The 27,690-nt window shown below is 39.7% G+C and overlaps 1 protein-coding gene across 2 annotated transcripts in view; it reads left to right on the forward strand.

Moving 5' to 3' along the window:
* LOC122791611 (nucleobindin-2-like) overlaps window positions 1-27,690 on the forward strand; it is a 917,099-nt gene that overhangs the window by 599,196 nt on the left and 290,213 nt on the right. For both annotated transcript variants that reach the window (XM_044059400.1, XM_044059401.1), the window contains exon 9: window positions 11,322-11,414. In XM_044059400.1, coding sequence (XP_043915335.1) covers window positions 11,322-11,414 — 93 coding nt within the window. The remainder of the gene's footprint in view (window positions 1-11,321; window positions 11,415-27,690) is intronic.

A 27,690-nucleotide genomic window follows, 5' to 3' on the forward strand; every position in this document is an offset into this window, starting at 1 on the left:
CATCAATGGTGGCTCCCAGTCAGGGGTGTAGTATCAGGTACAGGATTAGGGATTATTATGAGGATGCCAGGCAGGTGATAGTTGGACATGGATGTTTAGTAACTGAAAATAAAAGAAACCATAGATCACTGACAAGATGAACAAAATGTTAGCATATGAATCAACATGATTTCTGAATAGTGGGTAGCTGCACAGTAACAAAATGCATATACTTGCACAAGTATCCAGCTCAAGCTTGTAGCCACAAGCTGTTAGAGGTGAGTGCTTCGGTCACAGATGTGCTGCTGCAAAATAAGACGGTCATAGATTTCTTCAACCTGACTTAATTTGCCTACATGTTACACAGGCAGATATAAACTTGCGTTGTTGAGGCATGCCACTGTTTTGCTTACTGGATCGCACAACTTTTGGAAGCTGTTTGGATGTCTTGGCAGTAGTAGTATTATGAGGAATAGCAACAAATTCTGGACCTGTAGACAGCTGTAAGGTGGCACACAGTAACTATGGACCTGTAGACAGCTGTGAGGTGGCACACAGTAACTGGACCTGTAGACAACTGTGAGGTGGCACACAGTAACTGGACCTGTAGACAACTGTGAGGTGGCACACAGTAACTGGACCTGTCGACAGCTGTGAGGTGGCACACGGGACCTGTGGACAGGTAGACAGCTGTGAGGTGGCACGGTTCCCTATTATACTGATGAAAGTTTAGCTTGTCGAAATGCGAAACATCAACAGCTAAACTCCAAAACGGCAAAACAGTGAACGGCCACCTAAGTGAATTTTTTCTCAGGGAAAAAATTTACTTGGCTGTTACCTAGAATTTGCCGTTTTCCCTGATGTACAGCGATCTCGGAGTTAGTATATTTAGTTAGACGGGGTGTGAGGGGCAAAGCCCCCACTTAATTAGGGTTTAAAGGTTTTTGTGGTCTCTGGCCAAGCAAATTTTTCCATGGGAAAAATTTGCTTAGGTGGCCGTTCGCAGTTTTGCTGTTTCAGAGTTTAGCTGTCAATGTTTCACATTTCGACAAGCTAAACTTTCGTCTATATAATAGGGAAGCAGTTGGCACATGGGACCTGTAGACAGCTGTGAAGTGGCACACTGGACAGTTGTGAGGTGGCACACGGTAACTGTGGACTGCTGTGAACTGGCACTAGGGACCTGTGGAACTGTGGTAATCTGTCTGTTTTCCCTCTTAAGGATGTACATCTTTGCTGTGGAATTCACTTGAGAAAAAGGCTAGCATTCATACATGTGTCTGCATGTGTTTCCTTGTATATTGTATTGGCAGTAGAGTAGTCCATAAAATTGGAACAGTCAGTCCCTGTACATTCCTGTCACTGCTATGGTGAGGATATGGTCTGGCAGTCCTAAATGGTGGCCTAGCAGTCCTGTTCCAACACATATGTATCCCCTTCCCCAGTGTGCTGGAGTAGGGCTGTGTGGCTATTTCCCAAGGTGTCCCCTTGTCTTGGCTGCAAGGATAACTGCTGCACTCTATGCTTGCCTGTTGGTCCTAACAAATTGGATGAGTCCTGTGGGCAGTGCACATGTGACAGGTGTACCAAGTCTATGTATTCCCTTGTCTCTACATATGTCTTGTATCCTATCCCCTTAACTGTCCCTTTTGTGGTAGCATGGTATGACTAATTACCCCTTTGTTTAGTTATCCTACCAGTCCCAGTAATGTGTAGTCTGTAGCTCTGTCTCGTGCTTATAGGTGTGTTCATCTCCGGAGGATGAAACACAGTGAAGATTGCACAGTCTCATCACTCAAGTAAAAAGATAAGATGCTCAGTTGTGCCCACTTTATACACATGAAAAGCCTGTGTTGGGGACCAGCCTTTACAGGAGTAGGTGCAGCAGAAGGCGGTGTGTGAAGTTAATGCCATGGGGAGACATACCTGCACATTACATCAGTGTTGTAAATATACTATACTACTATGTGATGTGTTCTACATCAGTAAGACATCACCTGTAGAAGAGTCTCCTAGGAGCTGCAAACTGACTGAGCAAGAGGATTTTTCATGTCTCTGCAGATGGAACAGTGGTTGTAGGATCATCCTTGGAGATGTGGCTACAGGTTTTAAAAATGCATCCATCTCCACGTCAGAATGGCAGCAGATGCAGGTTGGAAATATATGGTCCATCTTCTGTGGACACCTTTACTATACATGACATAGGGGCCCAGATGCAGCAGAGGGTACCCATGCTACACCTGGTGTGTATTCCCATATTAGAGCCCAGCTGTGGTGACATCTGCAGAGGCTGGTGTGCAGTAATAGAATGATGTTATCACTCGTGGGGGCTGGTTATGATGATGAGGCAGTGATAACCCGAGGCACAGTCCACTGGCATAGTCTCTCCATCCTGAGTGGGCATCCAGCCATACTACAGGGTAAAGTATATAGCCTTGTCCACAGAAGAGTTTGAAGCCACATGTTCTGAGCAGTCACCATCCACACTGGGAAAAGGCCCCCTGTCTCCAACAACCAGTAGTGATAGCCCCCTGCATCTGTGGCAGTGGACGAGTGCACTGCAGGTAGGTTGAGTATACCAACAATCTCAGAGCATCATGAGAGTGCCACTGCCTTTCTATGTCAGTTGATTCATGACATGCTGGCGGCATTTGAGATTAATCAGCAGATGTGCCACAGTGCCATCCACGTGCAGATTGTCACACCATAGACAGTGTTATCTGTGATGACCTGAGTCAGTGGACACAGGTTTCATTGGCAGTATCTGTTATGCATAGCCTATTATTAACACTGCATGTGGCATGTGTATTCTTTGTGATCATGCAAACAGGTCCACAGATACCGTGTGTCACTTCACAGCAATCTACAATACTTGTCAGGGCTCGTATGTCTGGAATAGCAGTCTACAGTAGTTGTCAGGGCTCATATGTCTGGAATAGTGGTCTACAGTACTTGTCAGGGCTCATATGTCTGGACTGGGGAAACCATTTACAGTACTTGCTGGGGCTCATATGTCTGGTATAGCAGTCTACAGTACTTGCCGGGACTCGTATGTCTGGAGTAGCAGTCTACAGTACTTGCCAGGGCTCGTATGTCTGGAGTAGCGGTCTACAGTACTTGCCGGGGCTCGTATGTCTGGAGTAGCGGTCTACAGTACTTGCCGGGGCTCGTATGTCTGGAGTAGCGGTTTGCAGTACTTGCCAGGGCTAGTGTGTCTGGGGTAGTGGTCTACAGTACTTGTCGGGGCTCATGTCTCTGGAGTAGCGGTCTGCAGTACTTGGGGCTCATGTCTCTGGAGTAGCGGTCTGCAGTACTTGGGGCTCGTGTCTCTGGAGTAGCGGTCTGCTTTGGGCTTGTCTCTCTGGAGTAGCGGTCTGGGAGTGCCACTCCCTTTCTATGTCAGTTGATTCATGACATGCTGGCGGCATTTGAGATTAATCAGCAGATGTGCCACAGTGCCATCCACGTGCAGATTGTCACACCATAGACAGTGTTATCTGTGATGACCTGAGTCAGTGGACACAGGTTTCATTGGCAGTATCTGTTATGCATAGCCTATTATTAACACTGCATGTGGCATGTGTATTCTTTGTGATCATGCAAACAGGTCCACAGATACCGTGTGTCACTTCACAGCAATCTACAATACTTGTCAGGGCTCGTATGTCTGGAATAGTCTACAGTAGTTGTCAGGGCTCATATGTCTGGAATAGTGGTCTACAGTACTTGTCAGGGCTCATATGTCTGGACTGGGGAAACCATTTACAGTACTTGCTGGGGCTCATATGTCTGGTATAGCAGTCTACAGTACTTGCCGGGACTCGTATGTCTGGAGTAGCAGTCTACAGTACTTGCCAGGGCTCGTATGTCTGGAGTAGCGGTCTACAGTACTTGCCGGGGCTCGTATGTCTGGAGTAGCGGTCTACAGTACTTGCCGGGGCTCGTATGTCTGGAGTAGCGGTTTGCAGTACTTGCCAGGGCTAGTGTGTCTGGGGTAGTGGTCTACAGTACTTGCCGGGGCTCATGTCTCTGGAGTAGCGGTCTGCAGTACTTGGGGCTCGTGTCTCTGGAGTAGCGGTCTGCAGTACTTGGGGCTCGTGTCTCTGGAGTAGCGGTCTGCTTTGGGCTTGTCTCTCTGGAGTAGCGGTCTGCAGTACTTGGGGCTCATGTCTCTGGAGGAGGGATCTGCAGTACTTGGGGCTCTTGTCTCTGGAGTAGTGGTCTGCAGTACTTGCCGGGTTCGTGTCTCTGGAGTAGCGGTCTGCAGCACTTGCTGGGGCTCGTGTCTCTGGAGTAGCGGTCTGCAGTACTTGCCAGGGCTCATGTCTCTGGAGTAGCGGTCTGTGGTACTTGCCGGGGCTCGTGTCTTGGGAGTAGCAGTCTGCAGTACTTGCTGGGGCTCGTGTCTCTGGAGTAGCGATCTGCAGTACTTGCTGGGGCTCGTGTCTCTGGAGTAGCAGTCTGCAGTACTTGGGGCTCGTGTCTCTGGAGTAGCGGTCTGCAGTACTTGGGGCTCGTGTCTCTGGAGTAGCGGTCTGCAGTACTTGGGGCTCGTGTATCTGGAGTAGGGTCTGCAGTACTTGGGACTCGTGTCTCTGGAGTAGTGGTCTGCAGTACTTGTCGGGGCTCGTGTGTCTGGAGTAGCTGTTGCAGCTGTTCCCCAAAACTGTCACTGGACAGTGATGTTGCACCTTCGCCTCTGTGTGCACACGCAGTTCAGTTGTACCAGTGGCCTGGGCCTGCACAACTTGTGTCCTTAACAGAATATTTTGGAGTGTGCATTATGTTAAAAACATCCTGTTGTCTGTAGTAGAGTCCTACTGGAATGCCATGCAGACCTGTTAAAGCAGCAGAACAGGCTTTGATTAGGCTGAGTACATGTACAGTGTTGTACTTGTGTTCGACCATGTTCATTGGGTTTTATACATGCATCATAAGCAAGGGCTGCACTGGCTATGCAGTGTCACATAGAACGTACTGTAACAGATTTAATAAGGTAGTTAGTACATTTGCGCACACTGTAAATGTAGCCATATCCAGTTACTTTAGCCACAAGGCTGCTCTTGGTACAATTTAGATGACCTTAAGAAATTTCACTGTACAGAAAGCAATGATGTACGTGAGATGTGCATCATACATGTGGTTCACTGTACACAAAACAATGATGTACCTGAGATGTGCATCATACATGTGGTTCACTGTACAGAAAACAATGATGTACCTGAGATGTGCATCATACATGTGGTTCACTGTACAGAAAACAATGATGTACCTGAGATGTGCATCATACATGTGGTTCACTGTACAGAAAACAATGATGTACCTGAGATGTGCATCATACATGTGGTTCACTGTACAGAAAACAATGATGTACCTGATATGTGCATCATACATGTGGTTCACTGTACAGAAAGAAATGATGTACCTGAGATGTGCATCATACATGTGGTTCACTGTAAAGAAAACAATGATGTACCTGAGATGTGCATCATACATGTGGTTCACTGTACAGAAAACAATGATGTACCTGAGATGTGCATCATACGTGTGGTTCACTGTACAGAAAACAATGATGTATGTGAGATGTGCATCATACATGTGGATCATGCAAACTGTCCAGGTATAGACACTTCAGTTATGGTCTCATGAGCTTCCCACACAGTACCCTGTACTGTCTTGTATAGACTTCTGCAGAATGATCTCTATTTAGCTGTTCAAGAACTGAAAGTCCCTACTTTTTTCAACATCCTCCAACTTTGCAGAGCCAGGAATAGTACCAAAGACCTTAGCCTCTACCTCAATATCAGGAACACCTGCTTTTATGACAGAGTCCTAAGCAAATGCATTCCCTGCCTTTGAAATGAATTCCTCCTACAACTCCGTGACACACTGGGTTGCATTCATGAAGGAGCCTCAATGTGTACACAGCTGTGTACTCTTCACAGTGTCTTTGTATAGCACTGTGAAGGGTTTGTGCTGCAGCCATGTGCTGAATGCTAATAAGGCAATTTAGGGGTGAGAGGCATGTGCTAATTAGTCATGTTCTGTCTGCCTGGGCCACCTCCAGGAAAAAGGAATTTACACAGCTGTGCGATTCAGGAACGTGCTTGGACGTATTGCTCAGCCTGGTCATCCCCACCATGTAGTGGTAATGTACATGGCCAGAAGGCCAAGTTCAACGCTGTACATTGGGGAGGGAAACCATTAGACACCAGGGCTTACTTTAAAAGGCCCATAACAAGCAGTGACAGATAAGAGCATGAGGGGGGAGCCACAGATTACCAGGGATTAATGTTTAAAGAGTTGTACCAGCACTGGCCTTACTGTGGGGTTCAGGGATGGGGGAAAATCTCACTCTGCAATTTCGTAGTGACACCAGCATTGCTATGGGGACTGGGGGAGCCATTAGACTACCAGGAATACCTTAAGTACCGTGATAGCACTAATGTTGCTATGGAGATCATGGGTGGGTGGAACCAATGGACACTAACATCAAAACTTGATAGGAAGGGGTGGGTGGTTACACTAGAACACCAGGGCCCTGTATATACATGCTGTAATAATTCTAAAGTATTGCGTGGATGGGAAACTGTAGAATGGAGGGGACATGTACAGGGACCGTGATGTGTGTGTGGGCATGCATGCATGTGTACAGGGGTCATGATGTGTGGGCATGCTTGCATGTGTACAGGGACCATGGGCATGCTTGCATGTGTACAGGGAACGTGATGTGTGTGGGCATGCTTGCATGTGTACAGGGACCGTGATGTGTGTGGGCATGCTTGCATGTGTACAGGGACCGTGATGTGTGTGGGCATGCATTCATGTGTACAGGGACCGTGGTGTGTGTGGGCATGCATGCATGCAAGTGTGTGTCTGCGTAAGAGTGACTGGAGGATGGGATTCTCCTGCCTACACAAGAAGGGGACTGCTGCGATGTGCAGATCAGCCAGAGTCTGCATTTTGCTGTAGTAACTGTGGTTCAAGAAACATGGAAATTAGCCAATAATGAGGTCTTACCTTATTGCAGCTAGCATATTTCTGAATTGGAAGTGAGCACATCAGTCTAGAAGGGCCTTTCTACCTTGAGAAAGAACTTAATGAATTCCCAGGACTGTGCTTTCAAAACAAGACTTGATTTGGATGGAAGATAAATTCATGTCTGAGGTTCATGGAAATAATCTTCTTACCAAAGATAATCAACATACTCTCAATACTAAAGAGTGCTTAAACTAAGCTTCTTGATGACCTTTCATTTGTAAGCTTCGTATGATCCTAAACAAAGGCCCTGGATGCATTTCTCTCTTGCAACACATTTTTGACGGTGGTAAGGTTTGTTTGAGTTATAGCAAAACTAAATTCAGACCCATAACTGGCATGTGTGGCTTCTGAGTGCAGTAAAACAGAATATTTGAGCCTGGCACTTGGTACCTTTGTCATCAATTTATACATTTTAGTTCTCGAAGCACTGTGTGATCACAGAAATTATAAATTGTAAGGAAATGCATTCATTGCTTTATAAGCAACCACTGTCTTCCTTGTAAGGTATTAATGACAGCCGTAGAAAATTCAGTAGTGGTATGATTAGAAATAAGATGGACAACTTCAAAATTAAAATTATGACCATGGTGGTATATAGTCCTTGGAACAAAAAGGCTTCTAGAAAGACAGACGAAGATGTATTTAGACATAGAAATAAGGTTACAAGTAAAAAAGCTAGTAATGGATTTGACTGGGAAAATGGCATGAGATTAGGACCTAATTGCAAAAAAAAGAAATGCTATGGATCATGTCAGTGGCTACAGTTCATATCTATTTATGTTGGATCAGAATGCAAATTTCCCTTATGTTCTGGTTGATAATGACAGTAGGAGAACCATATTCCATTACTCTGTGCATCAGAAGAGAGAGGGAGAGATTTTTCAAACAGAATTTGAAGACCACTGCAAAAACAACTCTGCATAATGAATGAAAGGCTTGAAATTGTAAGGCAGCATATACTGTGGAAGGGGCTTAACTGTACAACCTGGAGTTGTCATTGGCCAGGTTGCATTTGTCAGCCATGGTGGTGGTGGTTGGGTAAGGGGGTGCATTATTCCAGTGCAACCCCCCCCTCCCCCAGTCTAGACTTCATGCAGTGCATGAGTAAAAGTGAGAGACTTACCACAAAAGAAACAAAGGGACTCTGTAAAGGGAACTAAAGATTAAGTGTCGAATTCTGAAGTGAGTAAAGAAAAATTTGGTATCAATAAAGTAGAGCAGCCAGAGGTGCTAACCTCAGTATCAAAAAAAGGTCCAAGTGCAAGATTCGCAGACTGAGAAAGGGTACAATATACATCCGAAATCCTGGGGCAGGCTGGTAAAGCTACCGGAAGACAACAATTGGCATAATGTGTAATGTTTGCACCCAGCTAATATTAAGGGCACAGACTGATCTGTTGGTTCATACACACAAGATATTCACCAGACACAGCCCTCTGAGTAACATAGGGAGCACACTGTACGTCTGTCTGATCCTTCATTTGATTCAGCAGAATAGTGAGGTTATGTACCTGAAAAGGTAGTGATGTTTTTATACACCTCGATAATGTCGGGCACAAATGCATCTCTACTAGCTTTGTGTGTACCCACAGAGAAGTTCCAAAACAAGTCAAAAAACATGTCGTATAGCTAGAGGGTTTGAGGAGCTCTGAGGAAAAGAAATTCAAAAATATTTGCCCTGTTTAACAGAACGTGTTGTCTTCTGGCCATAGTTTGTTAAAAGCTGTACAAGGTTCATTCTGTGGACATAAAATCTGCATTTTGCAAAGTACTGGAGCTCTAATGTTTATGTTCCTCCTGAGTAAACGATGTGGAAAGATTAGAAGTCTTTTCAGTTTAGAAAACCCTTACACTACTGGCATTACAATGTGAAAGACGACATTATTAAATAATAGAAGAGAATCTTGCAGGCTGACCCTGCTGTGTCCTACTCAGTAGAGAAACAGTAATGTCACTGGAGTGCTTGCCTGCTGTGTGATTGACTTTGTATGATGTGTCTCGCAAATCTTTACCACTCGAGTTATTCTCTATCTGAAAGCTACTCCTCAGGGTGGCCACGAAGAATTAGGATCATTTTCAGTGTGCACTGGACTTTGGTTACTGTCAGAGTAGTGTTGGCATACTAAGAGAACTACGCAAAAATCTTTATTCTGTTCTGCACTGTAACTATAAAGGGCATTGCAATAAAACATTCTCCCCTTATCCCATCTGAGATGGATTTAAGACAGAAATAGGAAAGATTCTGTGGGTTGCCAGACAGTGCAGACCAGGTGTTAATTGTGATGCCCCTTGATTGACATCTAGCATAGAACATGTCCCTGCACAGGTCTACTTCAGAAGACTGAAAAACAAAAGACTGAACATTCCAAATACTGATTGTTGGAATTTGCCCCTTCTCCACTGTTGTGCGATCTTGGAGTTGGTCTATGTAGTTAGCCGCCCTGCCCCCCACACCCCCTGCATTAAAAATGTGTTCAGTATTTTGAATTGTCAGTCTTTTGGTTCATCAGTCTTCTGAAGTAGACCCTCCCCCCTACACATACTATTCATAAAGTAAATAAGACTGCTCGGAAAACCTTTTCTGCAAAAATAGCTGTAAAATTTCAACCCCTGGGGAAGGATGAATCCCCAAAAATAGTTGTATCAATTGATGCTTATTCCTGGTGGCACTCGAGGGAAGTATTTTGTTTTCATGGGTGAACAAGGAAAATTGTCACTCCTTTGTTGGAAGTCAAACAGAGTTAGAATAGTGGTATATACAGAACCCTGTGATACACTTGACATTGCAGTCTTTCTGAATTATTATAATCTGTTTTGAACTCACAACTGATAACCAAAGGTGCAACGTCCTTCAGATAATCTGTCACAGATGTTAGTTCTTCGGTTGAAAAAGTCTACAAACCCTCTCCAGAAAGAATATTTTACTTGGAAATCAGTAGACTGGAAGAACTCATTCAGTCTCAAAATTCACAGTATCGTGTGGTCAACTGCAAAAAATTAAATTAGTGGGCTTCCAGCACTCATAACACTGAAAATTAGACAGCTAATTGGAGAATGAATAAAGCAGTACCTATAGAATCGAAGTAAATACACATAATGTAAAAATGTTCCAGGATGTGAATTTAATGGAATTAAGATTGTTTCAGGATATGCTGCCAAAAACATGGACAGCCAAACTCAGTTTGGCAGTGCAACACCAGATAGGCATTAGTTGCTCATACAATAGCGCATAATCACCAAATAGGGCAAAAGTGCAGAAATGATTGCCCATCAGCAGGTCTGCATGTCCCAGTAATACGAAGACACATGCATACCTGGATAATGGGCAAGGCTAGCTGCACACAGGCTTGTAATGATGCCATACCATGCATGCCTAGGTGCATGCAGGATGGAGCAGGGTGCACATTTAAGGTAGCCCGGAAACATGCATGAGTTATATGCTTGTGGTACTGGCAGCTTGCCACTGCAGCTGTCATTTCCTTTCAGAAGCAGAACAGATTCTTACTCCTGTGCAGGACAGCACTTTCTTTTTAGTCCTTGTATTGTGGGACCCCTAGCGGTTCAGTTCCATGTGCTGTTCTGCTGCATTGTTCAAGGAGTGTCTGCTTTTATTTTTCCTCATTGTCTGGTAACCATCTTTATTAATCTGCAGCCAGTGAGTCAGGTAGTTAAGTAATTTGTACTGACTGTACCTTTTGTAGAGCCTGCATTTAACTTGTGCAGTTGTGTTTCTTTACTTTTTGAAAAACCTACTGAAAAAAAAAGCATGTACTTTGACTTATTTTAGAGTTGTAGCATTACTTTCGTGCTACATGAAGGCCTGAGATATTTGATATGGTATGTTACAAAAAGTCTCATGACATAATCACTGAGGCACAAGGTTACCCCAGAAGCAGCGTATCCGCAAAGGTGAACATGTCTGAGAATCACGTTAATCATTTTGCATACTATTTATAAAGCATAACCAATGTTAATGGTCTTGAATTATGTATGTGTTCAGTCACCTTTTTATTATAGATAGTGTGATGCATGTTATTCATTGTACCAGTTCTACAGTACGTACACGTATGGTGTGGCGATAGTATAATAAAACACACAAAAATCTGCAGCAGCACAACAGGGTGATAATCTTTATTATTTGGTGACCGCAGTACACTTTGATATATTTGGGTGACTGCAGTGCACCTTGGACAAACGCAGTACACTTTGGTATATTTAACACTGTGGCTTCAAATTTTTATTAAGCATCATTAAATGCATGTAGAGATTGAGTATGTAATGCTTTATTTTGTTTGTTTCAGCTTGAAAAGGTGTACGATCCTAAAAATGAAGAAGATGACATGGTTGAAATGGAGGAAGAAAGGTTACGCATGAGGGAGCATGTGATGAAAAATGTAAGCCTAGTATCCATTTTGCATTTAATTTAATTAGATAAATGCCTGCCCTTAACAAGGAAAATTCCATACTAAAAAGTCTGTAAATGGAATATACCACTTTGTATTTACATAAATGAAACTTTGTTTCAGCATTCCTGAGACATCTATTTGTTTCAGCATTCCTGAGACATCTAACTTGTTACTTGTGAGTTTTTTTTTTTTTTTTTTTTTTTTTTTTTTATCAAGTCTTACCTTTTCATATTGCTGTCTGCCTACCTCTGGGTAATGTGCATTGCTTTCAATTGGTTAGCTTTGCATTTACTTGTGGGTGTGTTTTATAGGGGAAGGTGTTCCCTGCCATTATCTGAATCCATTTCTTAGCCTGACTTTTATGTGGCTTGCACTTGGAAGACACCGTCCTTTTTATAGAAGGACTAGAATGTTGTCTCTGTTTGCTGTTCATGTTTCCTTATAGTATGACAACTGCTTTATGGCTGACTACATGTAACCATTGTACCCCAGGTCTGGAGCCTGCTGAGTTAGTGCACTGCAGGTAAAGTAATACAGGTAATTATTCGCCCCTTGCACTTGTCATCTACAGTAGTCACTGTTTTTCTGAATCCCACTCCAGAGGCCCTTGCTGAAGTGGGGACATGAGATGGCTGCTTTAGGTTGGGTTCCAAGCTGCAGTCGCGTATTCAACAACTCAGATTTTTACTGCCATCCTGTGACAGCAGTTAAGGACTTTTCTGAGTATTTATCGTGTTACTTTGTGTTTTGAAGCATGAATATAACATCTTTGCACTTTTCTGACTTGCTACTTACTGTAAGTTAATTTATATTTATTAATGGAGACGTTTTAATACCATTTCATATTTATGTTTTTATGACTGAATTACTGAAACAGTGAAAAGGGGATTCTGTTTCCATTTGCTGTGTGATAACCTAAGTAAAACTTACATCATTCAACTAAGTTGGAACTGCCAAATCATATATTCAGTGTTGCCACTATGTCTGCCAAAATGATTTAGACCTGGATCATATATTTTATGAAAATAAGCCTTTTTTCTGTACTGCACATTTCTGAATTTATGCAATAACTAACTATCTTTTTTTAAGTTTAAATTGTTATTGAACTAAGCCTTAATTTCATAGCACATCCATATGGTAGCAATTGCATTTCTAACTCAATTTGTAAAAGAAGAGTTTAAGTTCAGATTGCATATAGTGAAGCGTATTACACTACCTACCTTTTGTCATCCTATACTTGATGATGTCATGATTGTTCTTATACAGCTGAATTTTGCAGGAAAGATTTTCTGGCTTTACCAGACTGTTGTTAACATGCTTTTTAAATAGGTGTGTACAATATTGCCCAATTCCTGACAATACCATGTGTGAACAGTAACTGCAGACATTTTTGTAGCCCCTACCAAGGCTGCATTATTTGATTGATTTGATTGCAATATAACTTATTGTCCGTAACCAATACAGATTAACAGCTTACATAACAATATTGCATTTCTTGTTATGCAAAGACTTCTAATTATGTTGCTACAATTAGTCCATTATTTACTAGAAAATGTAACTAGCTATTTTCAGCTATAGCTAGATGTATATGATGCTAAAAAGTTTTACTTTTGTTAAATAACTTTTAATAGGATGGTGGAAGAATGGTTCTGAGGGAGGGAGAGCAATGAGTGAAGCACAGAAGGAGGCATAGGCTGGTGGCAGAATGGTTGTAGGGAGAGACAGCGATGGGTAAAGCACAGAAGGAGGCGTAGGCTGGTGGTAGTATGGTTGAGGGGGAGAGAGCGATGGGTGGGGGCACAGAAGGAGGAGTAAGCTGGTGGTAGTATGGTTGAGGGGGAGGGACATTGATGGGTGAAGCACAGAAGGAGGCGTAGACTGGTGGTAGAATGGTTGTGAGGGAGAGACATAGATGGGTAGGGCATAGAAGGAGATGTGAGATCAACATTTTGCTGCACCAGTAATTTTAAGTTAATGTCCTGGAACTTGAGTGAGCTAAGCTACCCATTTTGAATGCCACTGTATGCCATTCAGCACGGTGCTGCATGGTCTATAAAAGACAGTCCCCAAAGCCCCTTTGGCCTAGATTGAAAGATGTAGCAGTTTGCTGAAAGATTTGTTATTTAATTTACCATGCATTTTGGCAGAAGCTTATCTATTTATAGTAGATGGTGCAGGGAGTGCAGAGCACACACAAAGAAGCAACAAAAAATATGTGGCAAAAAAACAATGTCGAACCAGGATCCAAGCACCAAAATTTGTTAAAACCTCTAGTGCCTCAGCAAGAAGCCTTCAAAGGCCTCCTCCTTTGAAGCTTCTTGCTGAAGTGCTAGAGGTTTTAATAAATTTTGATGCTTGGATCCTGGTTCTATGTTTTTTTCAGCTTTTCCTAGTCCTTGTGAGTTTTTGTTCCAAATAATATGTGGTAGTTTAACTGTTCGGTCTTTTCAGTCTGGAGTAAGCAGGCTTTGGTGACCCCTTCTTCAAACTGTCCTATATCCTGTATATCATTACTGTTCGGTAATGGTGTTTCAGGAGATGCATGACTGGCAAGTTACTGGCTTCTTCAAATAGTGAAGCATGAAAGGGATCAGCTTTAATTCGGCCATCTTCTAGACGGACTGCCAGAATTGTTTTTGGCATGCAGTAGAAGTGTATTAACAGTAATGAGGGAACTTCTGTAATTCCCCTGTGAGCTTGACTTTATTATTTTGGTTACCTACCCTCTCCATTACGTTTTAGACACCTCATACCGTTCCCTTTCCTTTGTTACACACTTTAGTTCCCTCAAATACGTCCTCTGGCGGATTAGTGTTGTGCTGCAGGGGATGAGGTCATTATGTTTATCGATTTGATTTAATTTGACCCTGTCACCTCTGCCACAGATGGGTCCCTTCTTGCAAGGCCAGAGAAATCCTGCAATAGCCCTTATGAAAGGTTCCTTGTCATAGGGGAGAGAATCTTGCTTTACAGTATGTACTGAGCAATGTTGCCTCTCTCTCCTGGTTAAAGAGTGGAAAGAAAGCATAATTTATTTTCTTATTTACCGGGAAATTCCAACTGTACACGGGTCCTTTTTCAGTGAAGGCTTCGGGAGAAAAGCTCCCCAGAACAATAAATGAGCAGCAGAGCACATGAAGAACAATTGAATATACATACAATCGCAAATAATACATACTGCAGCAAACATTACTATACATACAATATGAAACATAGTAATGAACAGATATACCAATAGCAAATAATACATACTGCAGCAAACATTAGATATACATACAATATGAAACATAGTAATGAACAGATATACCAATAGCAAATAATACATACTGCAGAAAACACTAGATATACATACAATATGAAACATTGTAATGAACAGATATACCAATAGAAATAATATATACTGCAGCAAACATTAGCTATACATACAATATGAAACATAGTAATGAACAGATATACCAATAGCAAATAATACGTACTGCAGCAAACATTACTATACATACAATATGAAACATAGTAATGAACAGATATACCAATAGAAATAATACATCCTGCAGCAAACATTAGCTATACATACAATATGAAGCATAGTAATGAACAGATATACCAATAGCAAATAATACGTACTGCAGCAAACATTAGCTATACATACAATATGAAACATAATGAACAGATATACCAATAGCAAATAATACATACTGCAGCAAACATTAGCTATACATACAATATGACACATAGTAATGAACAGATATACCAATAGCAAATAATACATACTGCAGCAAACATTAGCTATACATACAATATGACACATAGTAATGAACAGATATACCAATAGCAAATAATACATACTGCAGCAACCATTAGCTATACATACAATATGAGACATAGTAATGAACAGATATACCAATAGCAAATAATACATACTGCAGCAAACATTAGCTATACATACAATATGACACATAGTAATGAACCGATATACCAATAGCAAATAATACATACTGCAGCAAACATTAGATATACATACAATATGAAACATAGTAATGAACACATATACCAATAGCAAATAATACACACTGCAGCAAACATTAGCTATACATACAATATGAACCATAGTAATGAACAGATATACCAATAGCAAATAATACACACTGCAGCAAACATTAGCTATACATACAATATGAAGCATAGTAATGAACAGATATACCAATACAAATAATACATACTGCAGCAAACATTAGCTATACATACAGTATGACACATAGTAATGAACAGATATACCAATAGCAAATAATACATACTGCAGAAAACACTAGATATACATACAATATGAAACATTGTAATGAACAGATATACCAATAGCAAATAATACATACTGCAGCAAACATTAGTTATACATACAGTATAAACGTAGTAATGAACAGATATACCAATAGCAAATAATACACACTGCAGCAAACATTAGCTATACATACAATATGAAACATTGTAATGAACCGATATACCAATAGCAAATAATACATACTGCAGCAAACATTAGCTATACATACAATATGAAACATAGTAATGAACAGATATACCAATAGCAAATAATACACACTGCAGCAAACATTACATATACATACAATATGAAACATAGTAATGAACAGATATACCAATAGCAAATAATACACACTGCAGCAAACATTAGCTATACATACAATATGAAACATAGTAATGAACAGATATACCAATAGCAAATAATACACACTGCAGCAAACATTAGCTATACATACAATATGAAGCATAGTAATGAACAGATATACCAATAGCAAATAATACATACTGCAGAAAACACTAGATATACATACAATATGAAACATAGTAATGAACAGATATACCAATAGCAAATAATACATACTGCAGAAAACACTAGATATACATACAATATGAAACATAGTAATGAACAGATATACCAATAGCAAATAATACATACTGCAGCAAACATTAGCTATATATACAATATGAAACTTTGTAATGAACAGATATACCAATAGCAAATAATACACACTGCAGCAAACATTAGCTATACATACAATATGAAACATTGTAATGAACAGATATACCAATAGCAAATAATACATACTGCAGCAAACATTAGTTATACATACAGTATAAACGTAGTAATGAACAGATATACCAATAGCAAATAATACACACTGCAGCAAACATTAGCTATACATACAATATGAAACATTGTAATGAACAGATATACCAATAGCAAATAATACATACTGCAGCAAACACTAGATATACATACAATATGAAACGTAGTAATGAACAGATATACCAGTAGCAAATAATACATACTGCAGCAAACATTAGCTATACATACAATATGAAACATAGTAATGAACAGATATACCAATAGCAAATAATACATACTGCAGCAAACATTAGCTATACAAACAATATGACACATAGTAATGAACAGATATACCAATAGCAAATAATACATACTGCAGCAAACATTAGATATACATGCAATATGAACCGTAGTAATGAACAGATATACCAATAGCAAATAATACATCCTGCAGCAACCATTAGCTATACATACAACATGAAACATAGTAATGAACAGATATACCAATAGCAAATAATACATACTGCAGCAAACATTAGCTATACATACAATATGAAACATAGTAATGAACAGATATACCAATATCTAGCTAAAGGCTACGGATAAAGGTAGGATGTATATACAGATAGTACTAAGCTCAAACAGATACTGTTCTAAACTCGTATACCTAAATCTTATATACAAATATTGCACTAAACTCAAGCAGATATAAAGCAGAAGCTGCACACGAAGGTGGAACAAGCTAGAAGGGCTAATGGGATTGGAAGGGGAAGATAGAGGAGTAAGAGAGGAGACTTGAGTAGTATACGTGGTAGTGAGAGGAGGCTAGGTGTAACAAGAAAAACCATGAAACCAGAAGCTAAGAAAAAACACAAAACTGGAACACAGCAACACTTTATTCTGGTACCTCGGCAGAACGCCTTCAAAGGAATAAATTACAGTCACATGTTTCATCTATTTATACTATACATAATATAATTAATCAATTAACATAGTTTAATTACAAGAAAAAAGCTACCAAAAGCTACAAAAAAACTTAGAGACATTACCAATGACAAAATAAATGTGAGTTATATAAAGCTATTTCATATAAATCCATGTGTAAAAGTATCTAAATGTTCAAAATAGACAATAAATTGCACCTTAAACTTTATTAAAACAACTTGAAATGATTAAATTATTAAATAGTGAGATTGACCTCCAAATTCATGCCCCTGGGTTTAAGGGTACCAAATTTTAAGATGAATTCACTCTCCAGCTTTAATAGATTTTGTAAACAATTTACGCCATTCTTAAATTTTGGTTTGGCTAAAGCACAAAAAGTTAATGAGTCCATATTACCTCTGTGGATTATATTGAAATGTTCCGAAATGGGATCTAACATTGCGTATATCGCCCATGTGTTCTAAAACGCGTATTTTAAGTTGGCGTTTAGTTTGGCCAATATAATATTTTGGTGGTTCACAACCACAACCAAGAATGTATACCACGCCACAAGATTTACAATTAAAATCATCATGGGCGATATATTTAACACCATTGATCGTACTACCAGACAAATTTATAACCTTGTGGCAAATTTTATATTTGCCACAACTCGACATACCATGTGGCAAATCAGCATTCCCACAAAAATTGGCATTTCCAAACTTAAATTTCAAGATTTCTTTTAGATTTGGATACCTTCCATAAGAGAAGGACACATGATCGGGGAATAAGTGACCAACTTCCTCATTATTACAAATAATGGGCCACAAGAAATCAACAATATGCTTCAAGACTGATGAAAAAGGAGAGAATTTTGTTACAAAAAATATACTTTCATTTTTATTACAAGTAAATTCTCTGAAATTCTGATTTTTTACTTTCTTAACCTTGTTCTTATGTGCATTAGAATCTAACAGACTATCAAGACTTCCTTCAATAATGCTTCTAGAATAACCTCTAGCTAGGAGTCTAGTTTTAATGTTCAAAAATTCTGCCCTCCATCTTGTGCTATCTGAGGTATGTTCTTTAATGCGTTTAAATTCACCAAAAGGAAGTGCTTCAATTAAATGTGCAGGATGTGCACTAGTTGCATGTAAGAAATTATTGGAAGCAGTATTCTTTCTGAAGGGCCTAAACTGTACTGATTCTTTTTCATCCACATATAACAAGATATCCAAAAATTGAATTGTTTGTGTATTCACAGTGAATGTGAATTCCAGACCAAATTTGTTTTGATGAAGTTGGTCCACAAAAACATCAAATTCTGATGTTTTGCCCCTACAAATAAAAATCAAATCATCAATGTATCTGCGATATAAAATAACATTCTTATGAAAAAAATCTAAAGTATACAAAAAACTATTTTCAAAATATGACATAAAGAGAATAGCATAAGTGGGGGCAAAATTAGCCCCCATTGCCGTTCCCTCCTTTTGTAAGAAAATCTTTTTTTCAAAAAGAAAATAGTTGTAAGTGCAAACTCCAATAATACAATGATGAAAGAAGTGCGTGGTCCCTCCCCCAAAATTTTATTTATGGCTTCCAAACCAAATCTAGTTTTAATGCTGGTATAAAGGGCCTTTACATCAACAGTTGCCCAATAAAACGTTTTGTCCCATCTGAAATCTTTAACCAATTCACAATATTGATTTGTATTGCTAATATGTGAAATAACATTTTTGAGTTCTTCTTTAAGTATACTATCTAAAAGTATACCTATGTGTTCCAAAAAACCGCCACAACAGGATACAATTGGGCGACCAGGGGGATCTGACAAATTTTTGTGGATTTTGGGCAAGGCATAAAAGATCGAGTCCTTAGGATTAGTGATGAATAATCTTCTAACATCTTTATCACTTAAGAAACCTAGCCTTTCGCCCCTTTCCAAAAGCTCCATAAGTAATGAATTATACTCATTCATTGGATTGTTAGACAATTCCACATAAGTATGATCATCACACAAAAGATCATAATTCATTTTTAAAAAATGACTTCTTTCCATGATGACCCAATTACCCCCTTTGTCTGCAGTACAAAATATGTATTTATTGGACACACTTTTCATGCTTTTTAAAGCCAACCATTCAGCTTTAGTGAGGTTGTATACCATGTATTGCTTTAAAAAAGAAGCATACTCAAATTCCACTTTCTTACAAAGAACACTTTCAGAAGCTTTCAGAATGGAACAATTTTTTGGTGGGTTAAATGAGCTGTGTGTTGGCAAAATTGGAACTGTAAGTTTACCATACCCAGTGTGAAAAAGTTCCGTATATAATGAATCATTTACAATAGAACCGACAATGCTTTCAGAATCTGTATTATCCAGTGCAGAATTATCGACTTCATCAAAAGAATATTCATAAATAGATAATTCCATCAAGGAATCATCCAAAACGGACAAATTGACAGGATCATATAAAAATTTACTGTCACTATTAGTCTCAGTCAAATCGATGCTTGTTTTCAACCTAGCATCAAGCCTTTCATTGGGTATGTCGGTTTCTGCATGCAATGAATTCAGAAACTTTTTAGAATCAAAAAACAATTTTAGATAAAGCTTTCTACAAAAAGGTTTTACATCCAAAAGTAAATCAGATATGGCAGGTACCCTGGTAGGAACAAACTTACTACCTTTATCTAAGACTACTAACATATCAGGATTTAATACAAAAGCACTTAAATTAACAATATGTGAAAAGGCAGAGTCAGTAAATGCAGGATCTGTGTTAGCCACGTTCAAGCAACCAACTTGCAGGACAGAACACAAGTATTGCGTATCATTGACATAATCAGTACCTTCGGTTACGGCCCTTCTGCCGTGACTTCCGTTTTGAGCCTTGCCGAAAATTCCATCTGCCCTGTTCCTCTGTATCAGTAATCCCACCATTATCGGCTACAATGTCCACTCTTTCAAATGAAACACTTTTCTTGCTTCCGACAGTGTCCGACGAAGAAGCAGAAGAATCCCGGCTGCTACGTGAACTTCCATCAACAGCTTTACTTCGGACCAAACCATTTTTTCGCTTCCTTTGCCAGGAGTAAACCAAATTGTTCCTAAAATCACCAACATCTCTGTTAAGCTTTTTCTTTTTTCTAGCGACCACATCACACTCTGCTTTAGATACTTCGACATTGATGTCCTTAATAGCTGAATTGAAAGCCGCATTAGGAAACTCATTGGATAAAGCTGCCTCACCTTCCATAATTTGCGATTGGATCAGTCCAAGACACCTCCGATTGCGCTTAATCAAAATTTTAAGCCAAGTAAGTGTGCACTGTAATGAGGCTGCCTTCCATTCATCCAGAAATTCACTTTCATCTTCAGAAAACTTATAAGCGGGCAATTTATCAATCCTTAAACCTCTCGGTGTAACAGATAATTCAACATACTTTTCCAATAAACGAATGTCATAGAAAAGAGAAGTCTCCTTAATTCTTAATTTCTTTAGATCTTCAAACTTTTTGTCAAAAGTATTATTACCAGCCACAGTCCATGGATCAAAGCACGCCAGCTTGTTCTCCCTTTCTTTGGCCAAGCTGGCAAATAAAATGCCATTAGAATCCGATGCTGTAGACATAATGAACGAACCAGCTACTCAAACAGGAAAAAGAAAAACCATGAAACCAGAAGCTAAGAAAAACCACAAAACTGGAACACAGCAACACTTTATTCGGTAACCTCGGCATACAAAGGAATAAATTACAGTCACATGTTTCATCTATTTATACTATACATAATATAATTAATCAATTAACATAGTTTAATTACAAGAAAAAAGCTACCAAAAGCTACAAAAAACCTTAGAGACATTACCAATGACAAAACATTTAGATACTTTTACACATGGATTTATATGAAATAGCTTTATATAACTCACATTTATTTTGTCATTGGTAATGTCTCTTTAAGTTTTTTGTAGCTTTTGGTAGCTTTTTTCTTGTAATTAAACTATGTTAATTGATTAATTATATTATGTATAGTATAAATAGATGAAACATGTGACTGTAATTTATTCCTTTGAAGGCGTTCTGCCGAGGTACCGGAATAAAGTGTTGCTGTGTTCCAGTTTTGTGGTTTTTCTTAGAGGCTAGGTGTAAGTCAGTTGGGTATGTATTTGGAGTTGAGATGAAGTGATGTAGTTAAGCATGTTATAACAGGTCTGAGAGATTGAGTGAAGAGGGAAGGGAGAGGTTAAAGGGTGAACCAGAGCCTGCAGAGGAAGGAATGCAATGATCAGATAGTGTGAGGCATAGTGGCTAGGGAGGGGAGAGGAAGGGGGGTTAAAAGGTTTAAGTGAGTTTTTAGTGCAGTCTAAGTGATTGCAAGAAGGTAGTGTGGTTATTGGGGGGGGGGGTTGTTCCATAATCTGGATATGACGCAGGAGAATAGTGCTTATAAGTGGCCAGGATGTATTACGCATGCATGGGGGAGGATTTTTATTTATTGATTGATAGCAGCATATTATAACCTCTTATGGGATGGTATAAATAACTTCTCTGCACCCCCCCCCCTTAGATGGAACTAGCAGTTCTGCACCCAGTGCTTTATGCAAACACCCGTATGACTGCATTAACTAGGCTGTACCTGATAGGATCAAAACAAGCTCCTCAAGGAAGAGCAACGCTGCCTGGCGGACAACTGCCATTAATGGGCTTTACAATAAGAGGAAGAAATTGCTCTCTAAGAGTAAGGAGGAGCAAGCTCTGAACTGCAAACACTCCTTTAGCTTAAACAAGCAAATAAAACTTCTTGTGAAGTCCTCCAAAGCAAACTGCAAATCCAAATTAGCTTCCTCAAGACAGCCATAAGGCATTCTTTAGTTACATCCATAATCTACAAGGAGAGAGACCCAGATTTGTGCTGAACTGGTAGTTAATGATACCACATGTACTGAGCCTGTGGACATAGTTAACCTGTTAGCCAACAGGTTTTGTCCCTGCCACCTGTCCCTTACCTTGTATCTCTAAAGAGCAGATTGTTAATACCCTGTCTAAGGCCAGGAAAACAGCATCCATGGGACCTGATAACATTCCAGGCTGCGTCCTACATGAGCTCCAGTAAGAATTAACACCACCATTGGGTGCTCCTTTTCAGTCAGTCAAAGCACCGGCTTCATCCCAGCTGAATGGAAACCTGCCACCATTATTGCCTTGCACAAAGGTGGGGTTTCCCCTGACCCAGGGACTATAGACCTATCAGCCTGACTAGCCTTATTTGCAAGGCCATGGATCTTAACGAAGATATAGGTAATCTCCAAACACTTGACCCTACTCAAGTTTGGATTTGTCAAAGGGAGAGCATGCTTGATAAACCGGGTGGATTTCAAGGCCCTGGACAAGGAGAAATCTGAGCATACAGCCTCCTAGACTTAGCCAAGGCATTTGACACTATCCCCCATTCAGGTATCATTGACAAACTCATCCAGCTAGGTATCAACCCATATATCGTTAGAGGGATCACTAACTGGCTCACTGATAGAACCCATGTAGTCAAAATAGGGGAGTCCAGCACCAACAGCAGACCTGTTAACAGTGGTGTTCCACAGTCCTGGGACCTCTACTATTTGGAATGTACTTCTCCGACGTACAATCAAAAATTTAAGGTCTGACAAAGTTTGCTGATAACTGGAAACTGGGAGCGGTCATAGAATTTCCAGATGATGTCAACATCCTACAAGAGGGTCTTACACAAATGATTGATGCCAAAGTCATGGCCTTAAACTTGATGCAAAAAATGTGTTATCCCTTTTGATAAGGGTGATTTTTCTTAACTGCCACATCAGTAGAAACACCTTAAGTATGCACGCAGTGGTGAGAGACCTGAGCACTCGGGTTGACGGCAACCTTACACCTTTGACCACCATGTCTCCACAGTGGTAAGAAGGGCATTCTATATTGCTCATGTCATAAGTAAGGGCATTGCATGCAGAAAATGTTACAACCTCCCTGTATTCTTCTCTTATCAGACCAATAATTGAGTACAACGCCCCTTTTGGTATGTACTTTTCCAAGCACCTGCACAATTGGAGAGACCACAAAGGTTCCTCAAAAGGAAAATTCTAGGTTTTTAGCATCTGTCCTATGTGGATCATCTGAAATCATGGCCACTTTATTCTGTTTCATACAAACTACTCAAGAGGCGATCTCTGCCTAATATGCACAGCAATCTCTGACCCTGCTTTATTGGAAATGTTTCATCTTCGTAAGTCAAATGGTACATGTGTTACTCACTCTAAAGATTTTAACCTGGTATGTGACATTAGTAGAACCTGCTCGAGGGACAGATTTTAATCCCAGAGGTTACTACACCTTTGGAAGAGACTCCCAATTCTTGTCAAATAGACCACCTCATTGGCCTTCTTCAAGACATTAGTAGAACCTGCTCGAGGGACAGATTTTAATCCCAGATGTTACTACACCTTTGGAAGAGACTCCCAATTCTTGTCAAATAGACCACCTCATTGGCCTTCTTCAAATGCAGTTTGGACGATTAGATGGGCAACGGTAAATTCACCCCAGAGGCTCCACCTGTGTCCCTCTGGGACAGGTTCAATAGGTGCTGAATGTGAAAATAAGGGTAGAACTTGCCTAGACTTGTAAGGGCCCTAGGGCCATTAGCCTAGTAACTTCCCATGATCCTATGATATTCCAGCATTTACTAGAAAATATAAAATAAGCCCCAAGTATTTTCAGCTTAATAATGAAGAATTAACCTTTCAAAAGGAAAAACAAAGCATTCTACGTCCTAACATTCAGGATGGTTTATTTACCAAGGTATGCACCATCCTGTGACCAGTCATGCAAAAACATTCATTTCAGTCCTGAGTTTACCAGCATTTACTTCACCAGTGCCACATAACCCACTCACCCTCATCCCTGTAAGATCACTGTTACCATAAAATATTTCTTTTCAAAATCAAGTGTCATGACTTAGCATGCCCATTTGGTCATCATTTAGGGCTGGTTCTTTTTAGCTGTCAGTGCACGGTGCAAGTTCTGTGTAAAAAGACATGGTATGTCAATCAAATCCTTCTCCGGAGCAACTACACCTTTCATGCCAATCAAATCCTTCTCCGGAGCAACTACACCTTCCATGTCAATCAAATCCTTCTCCGGAGCAACTACACCTGTGTCAATCAAATCCTTCTTCTCCAGAGCAACTGCACCTTCCATGTCAATCAAATCCTTCTCCAGAGCAGCTACACCTTCCGTGTCCTTCTCCTTGTTTTCATGGCTGCTAACATGCACATTATTAATAATTTAAACTTTGTCCGTATCCCAACACTTAATTGACTTGTCCAGGTTGATGTCTGTGACCAGTCACTAGTAAAGCAGTGAACAGAACTCCCTTACTCAGTCAGCCCTTGTAGCAGCATTCTTAACATAGGACAGATGAGGGCAGCTACAAAAAGGATTACCAATTTCTCTCTCTCTGTCCCACCAAACCAACATAGTAAATGAGCAGCATCAAGCCGTTTTAGTCTTCTGGGGATGTAAAGTAGTTGTGGAGTGATATCTGACTGAAAATGTGAAATCTCGGAGATTGTTATATACAGGCAGAACACGACTGTCATCAGTACTCTTTCCAAGGGACTCCCAGGACCATCTTCTGTCTCCTTCTGATACTATCTCAAACTGATCTGTTAGCATTCACACAGCTGTCAGCCATTTGCTTAGTTGATCATAAGTTGTCACCTAAACAGCTGTCAACCAAATACACAAAATTATTCATATGTCCGAATCACAAAACATCGAACACACATACATGAAAGCGCTTAACATCGACAAGCACTTCCATGTATGTGTGCCTGTTTCACAGTGCGGGTAAGGGAAAATTCCCTTTTCCCCACTCTAGTGCGATCTCTGAGTGAGAATAATAAAGTGGGGGGTGCAGGGGGCAAAGCCCCCCTGCAGAAATGTAGATTTTTTTTTTTGAACTACACATACACAGAAGCGCTTTTCGATGTTAAGTGCATTCGTGTATGTGTGTTCGATGTTTTGTGATTTGGACATATGCTAGTCGAGCATGTGAGTAGACCCATATTGATTCATATATATATATATATATATATATATATATATATATATATATATATACACACACACACACACATATATATGTATTATGAAACTAGAATATGATTTTTACAATTGATTTTTTACATGCAAATTGTATATGTATATATTTATATACATTTTTTGATTGCCAAATGGATTAAGGTTGATATATTTCCAGCCATGTAGTGTATTGTCTTGTGTAAAATCGCAAACTTAATCTGTTTAGTAATCTGGTTAAATAAGAGGTACCACATCATTATAAATTTTATTTAAAGTACATAAGGGTTATACCATTATGACAGCTACTAAGTAGGACAGGACCAGCTCGAATGTCACACTGATGGGGGAAGGGATGTGAATTTAACATGTGTACCAATAACACTTTGTTTTACAGCACAATAAACCAATCCCTTGCCTGATAAAAAGTATATATATATATATTTTAGAAAACCTGTGAGGAAACTATTACTCTGTTATTTTTGTTTTACTTGGATCGCTTGTCGGTGTACTTAATAAAGGATTTTCGACTGGAAACTGCCTGCCTTGCTTGGATTACTTTACTTAGTAAATACTTAGTAATTCTGTACAATATTTCAAATTATATATTTTTTATTATTTTTTGACTTGAGACAAGTTTAAGTTCGCTACTTCTACCACTATTGTCTGAGCTGATTAATATACAGTGATTAACTAGAGATATATGGACAAAATCTTCCACAGAGAAAAGTTTCTTACACTGTTTGTTTTTGGACCCACTATACTTGTTTAGTGGGTTGTTTGAGACTTTGGGGATACCACGGAGACTACTTCTTGTTTTTATGCACACACACACACACACACACACACACACACACACACACACACACACACACACACACACACACACACACACACACCATATAAACACAAGTAGGTTTGTTTGGAAGATGGAGGTGTGAGGAGAAACGTGTGCCTTGTATGTGCAAATGTGAAGAAAGTGCAGGTTATCTGGAGTTCAGTAAAACAGGAATTGAGCTATGTTGGTATTTTCATAATATGGCCTTTTGGTATAAAAATGGAGTTTACCAGTTTAAATTCAGTATATATCAGTGGAAATATGGTAAACCTAGAATTCTTTTAGCAAAAAAAAAATTCTTAATATGTATGAAAATAGAGGCATTATTGGCAGGTAAGGGCAGCCAGGAAAAAAAACAATACTGTGAAATTGTGCTCCATTTACATAGATCATGCCACATTACAACAGAGAGTACAATTTTATGGAAATGATTAAGGAATTGGGTATTACAAAATTAAGTATAAACTCACCGTTCTTGCTGTTTGCTTGGCCACCACCATTTGTGCAGTAATTTAAGTGTTAGCAATTCTCAGATAATGTGGGAGTTTCATGAAGCATATAATCATCAAAACAAAACACTTCTGTATGCAAACATGTTTTAAGTATCACTTAAGTTTCCCAAGCAGGAGCAGTCATTTGCATTTTTTATATTCTCAGATGTTTAGAACTAAATAGTTCTGAGATTGTTTTTGAGAGATTTGTAGTTTAAGGCCCTGTGTGTGTGTGTGTGTGTGTGTGTGTGTGTGTGTGTGTGTGTGTGTGTGTGTGTGTGTGTGTGTGTGTGTAACATGTTTATTGAAATATTAAAATAGTAGGGTGTTTTGAGTTCGTATAAGTACAAAATGACACACAGTTCCATTTGGTCGAATGGAGCTCTCCCTCGTTTAATCTTTGATATCCATTTTCCTTGGGAAGTCACTGCTCGCGTAGTTTGTAAGTGTGCATCAGCAGTGATTCCTTTAACTTTTGTGACTTTCTCCTCTCTCTACTGTTTGCACAACCATGGAGCTGATATGCTCAAGTTTAGGTGTGTGTGTACTGTGGGATGGGGTGGGTGCAGGGGTTTCTCTTTGCAGGAAAAAAAAAACACTTCCTGATTAGCTGAACTCTGGAACTCGTAGATGAAGCTAGTATTTTCATCCCTTTGTATGTTTCATGTAATACGGACATCAGCGTATTTAATGCAGGTTTGCCTTTGAAAGTATTCGCTGTATGTGCAATAACTAAAAATTCAAAGAAAGTAGATTATGGAAGTAAACATTTGA

The sequence above is a fragment of the Protopterus annectens genome, chromosome 17.part0, assembly GCF_019279795.1.
Source record: "Protopterus annectens isolate FY-2018-M chromosome 17.part0, PAN1.0, whole genome shotgun sequence".
Taxonomy (NCBI): Eukaryota; Metazoa; Chordata; order Ceratodontiformes; family Protopteridae; genus Protopterus; species Protopterus annectens.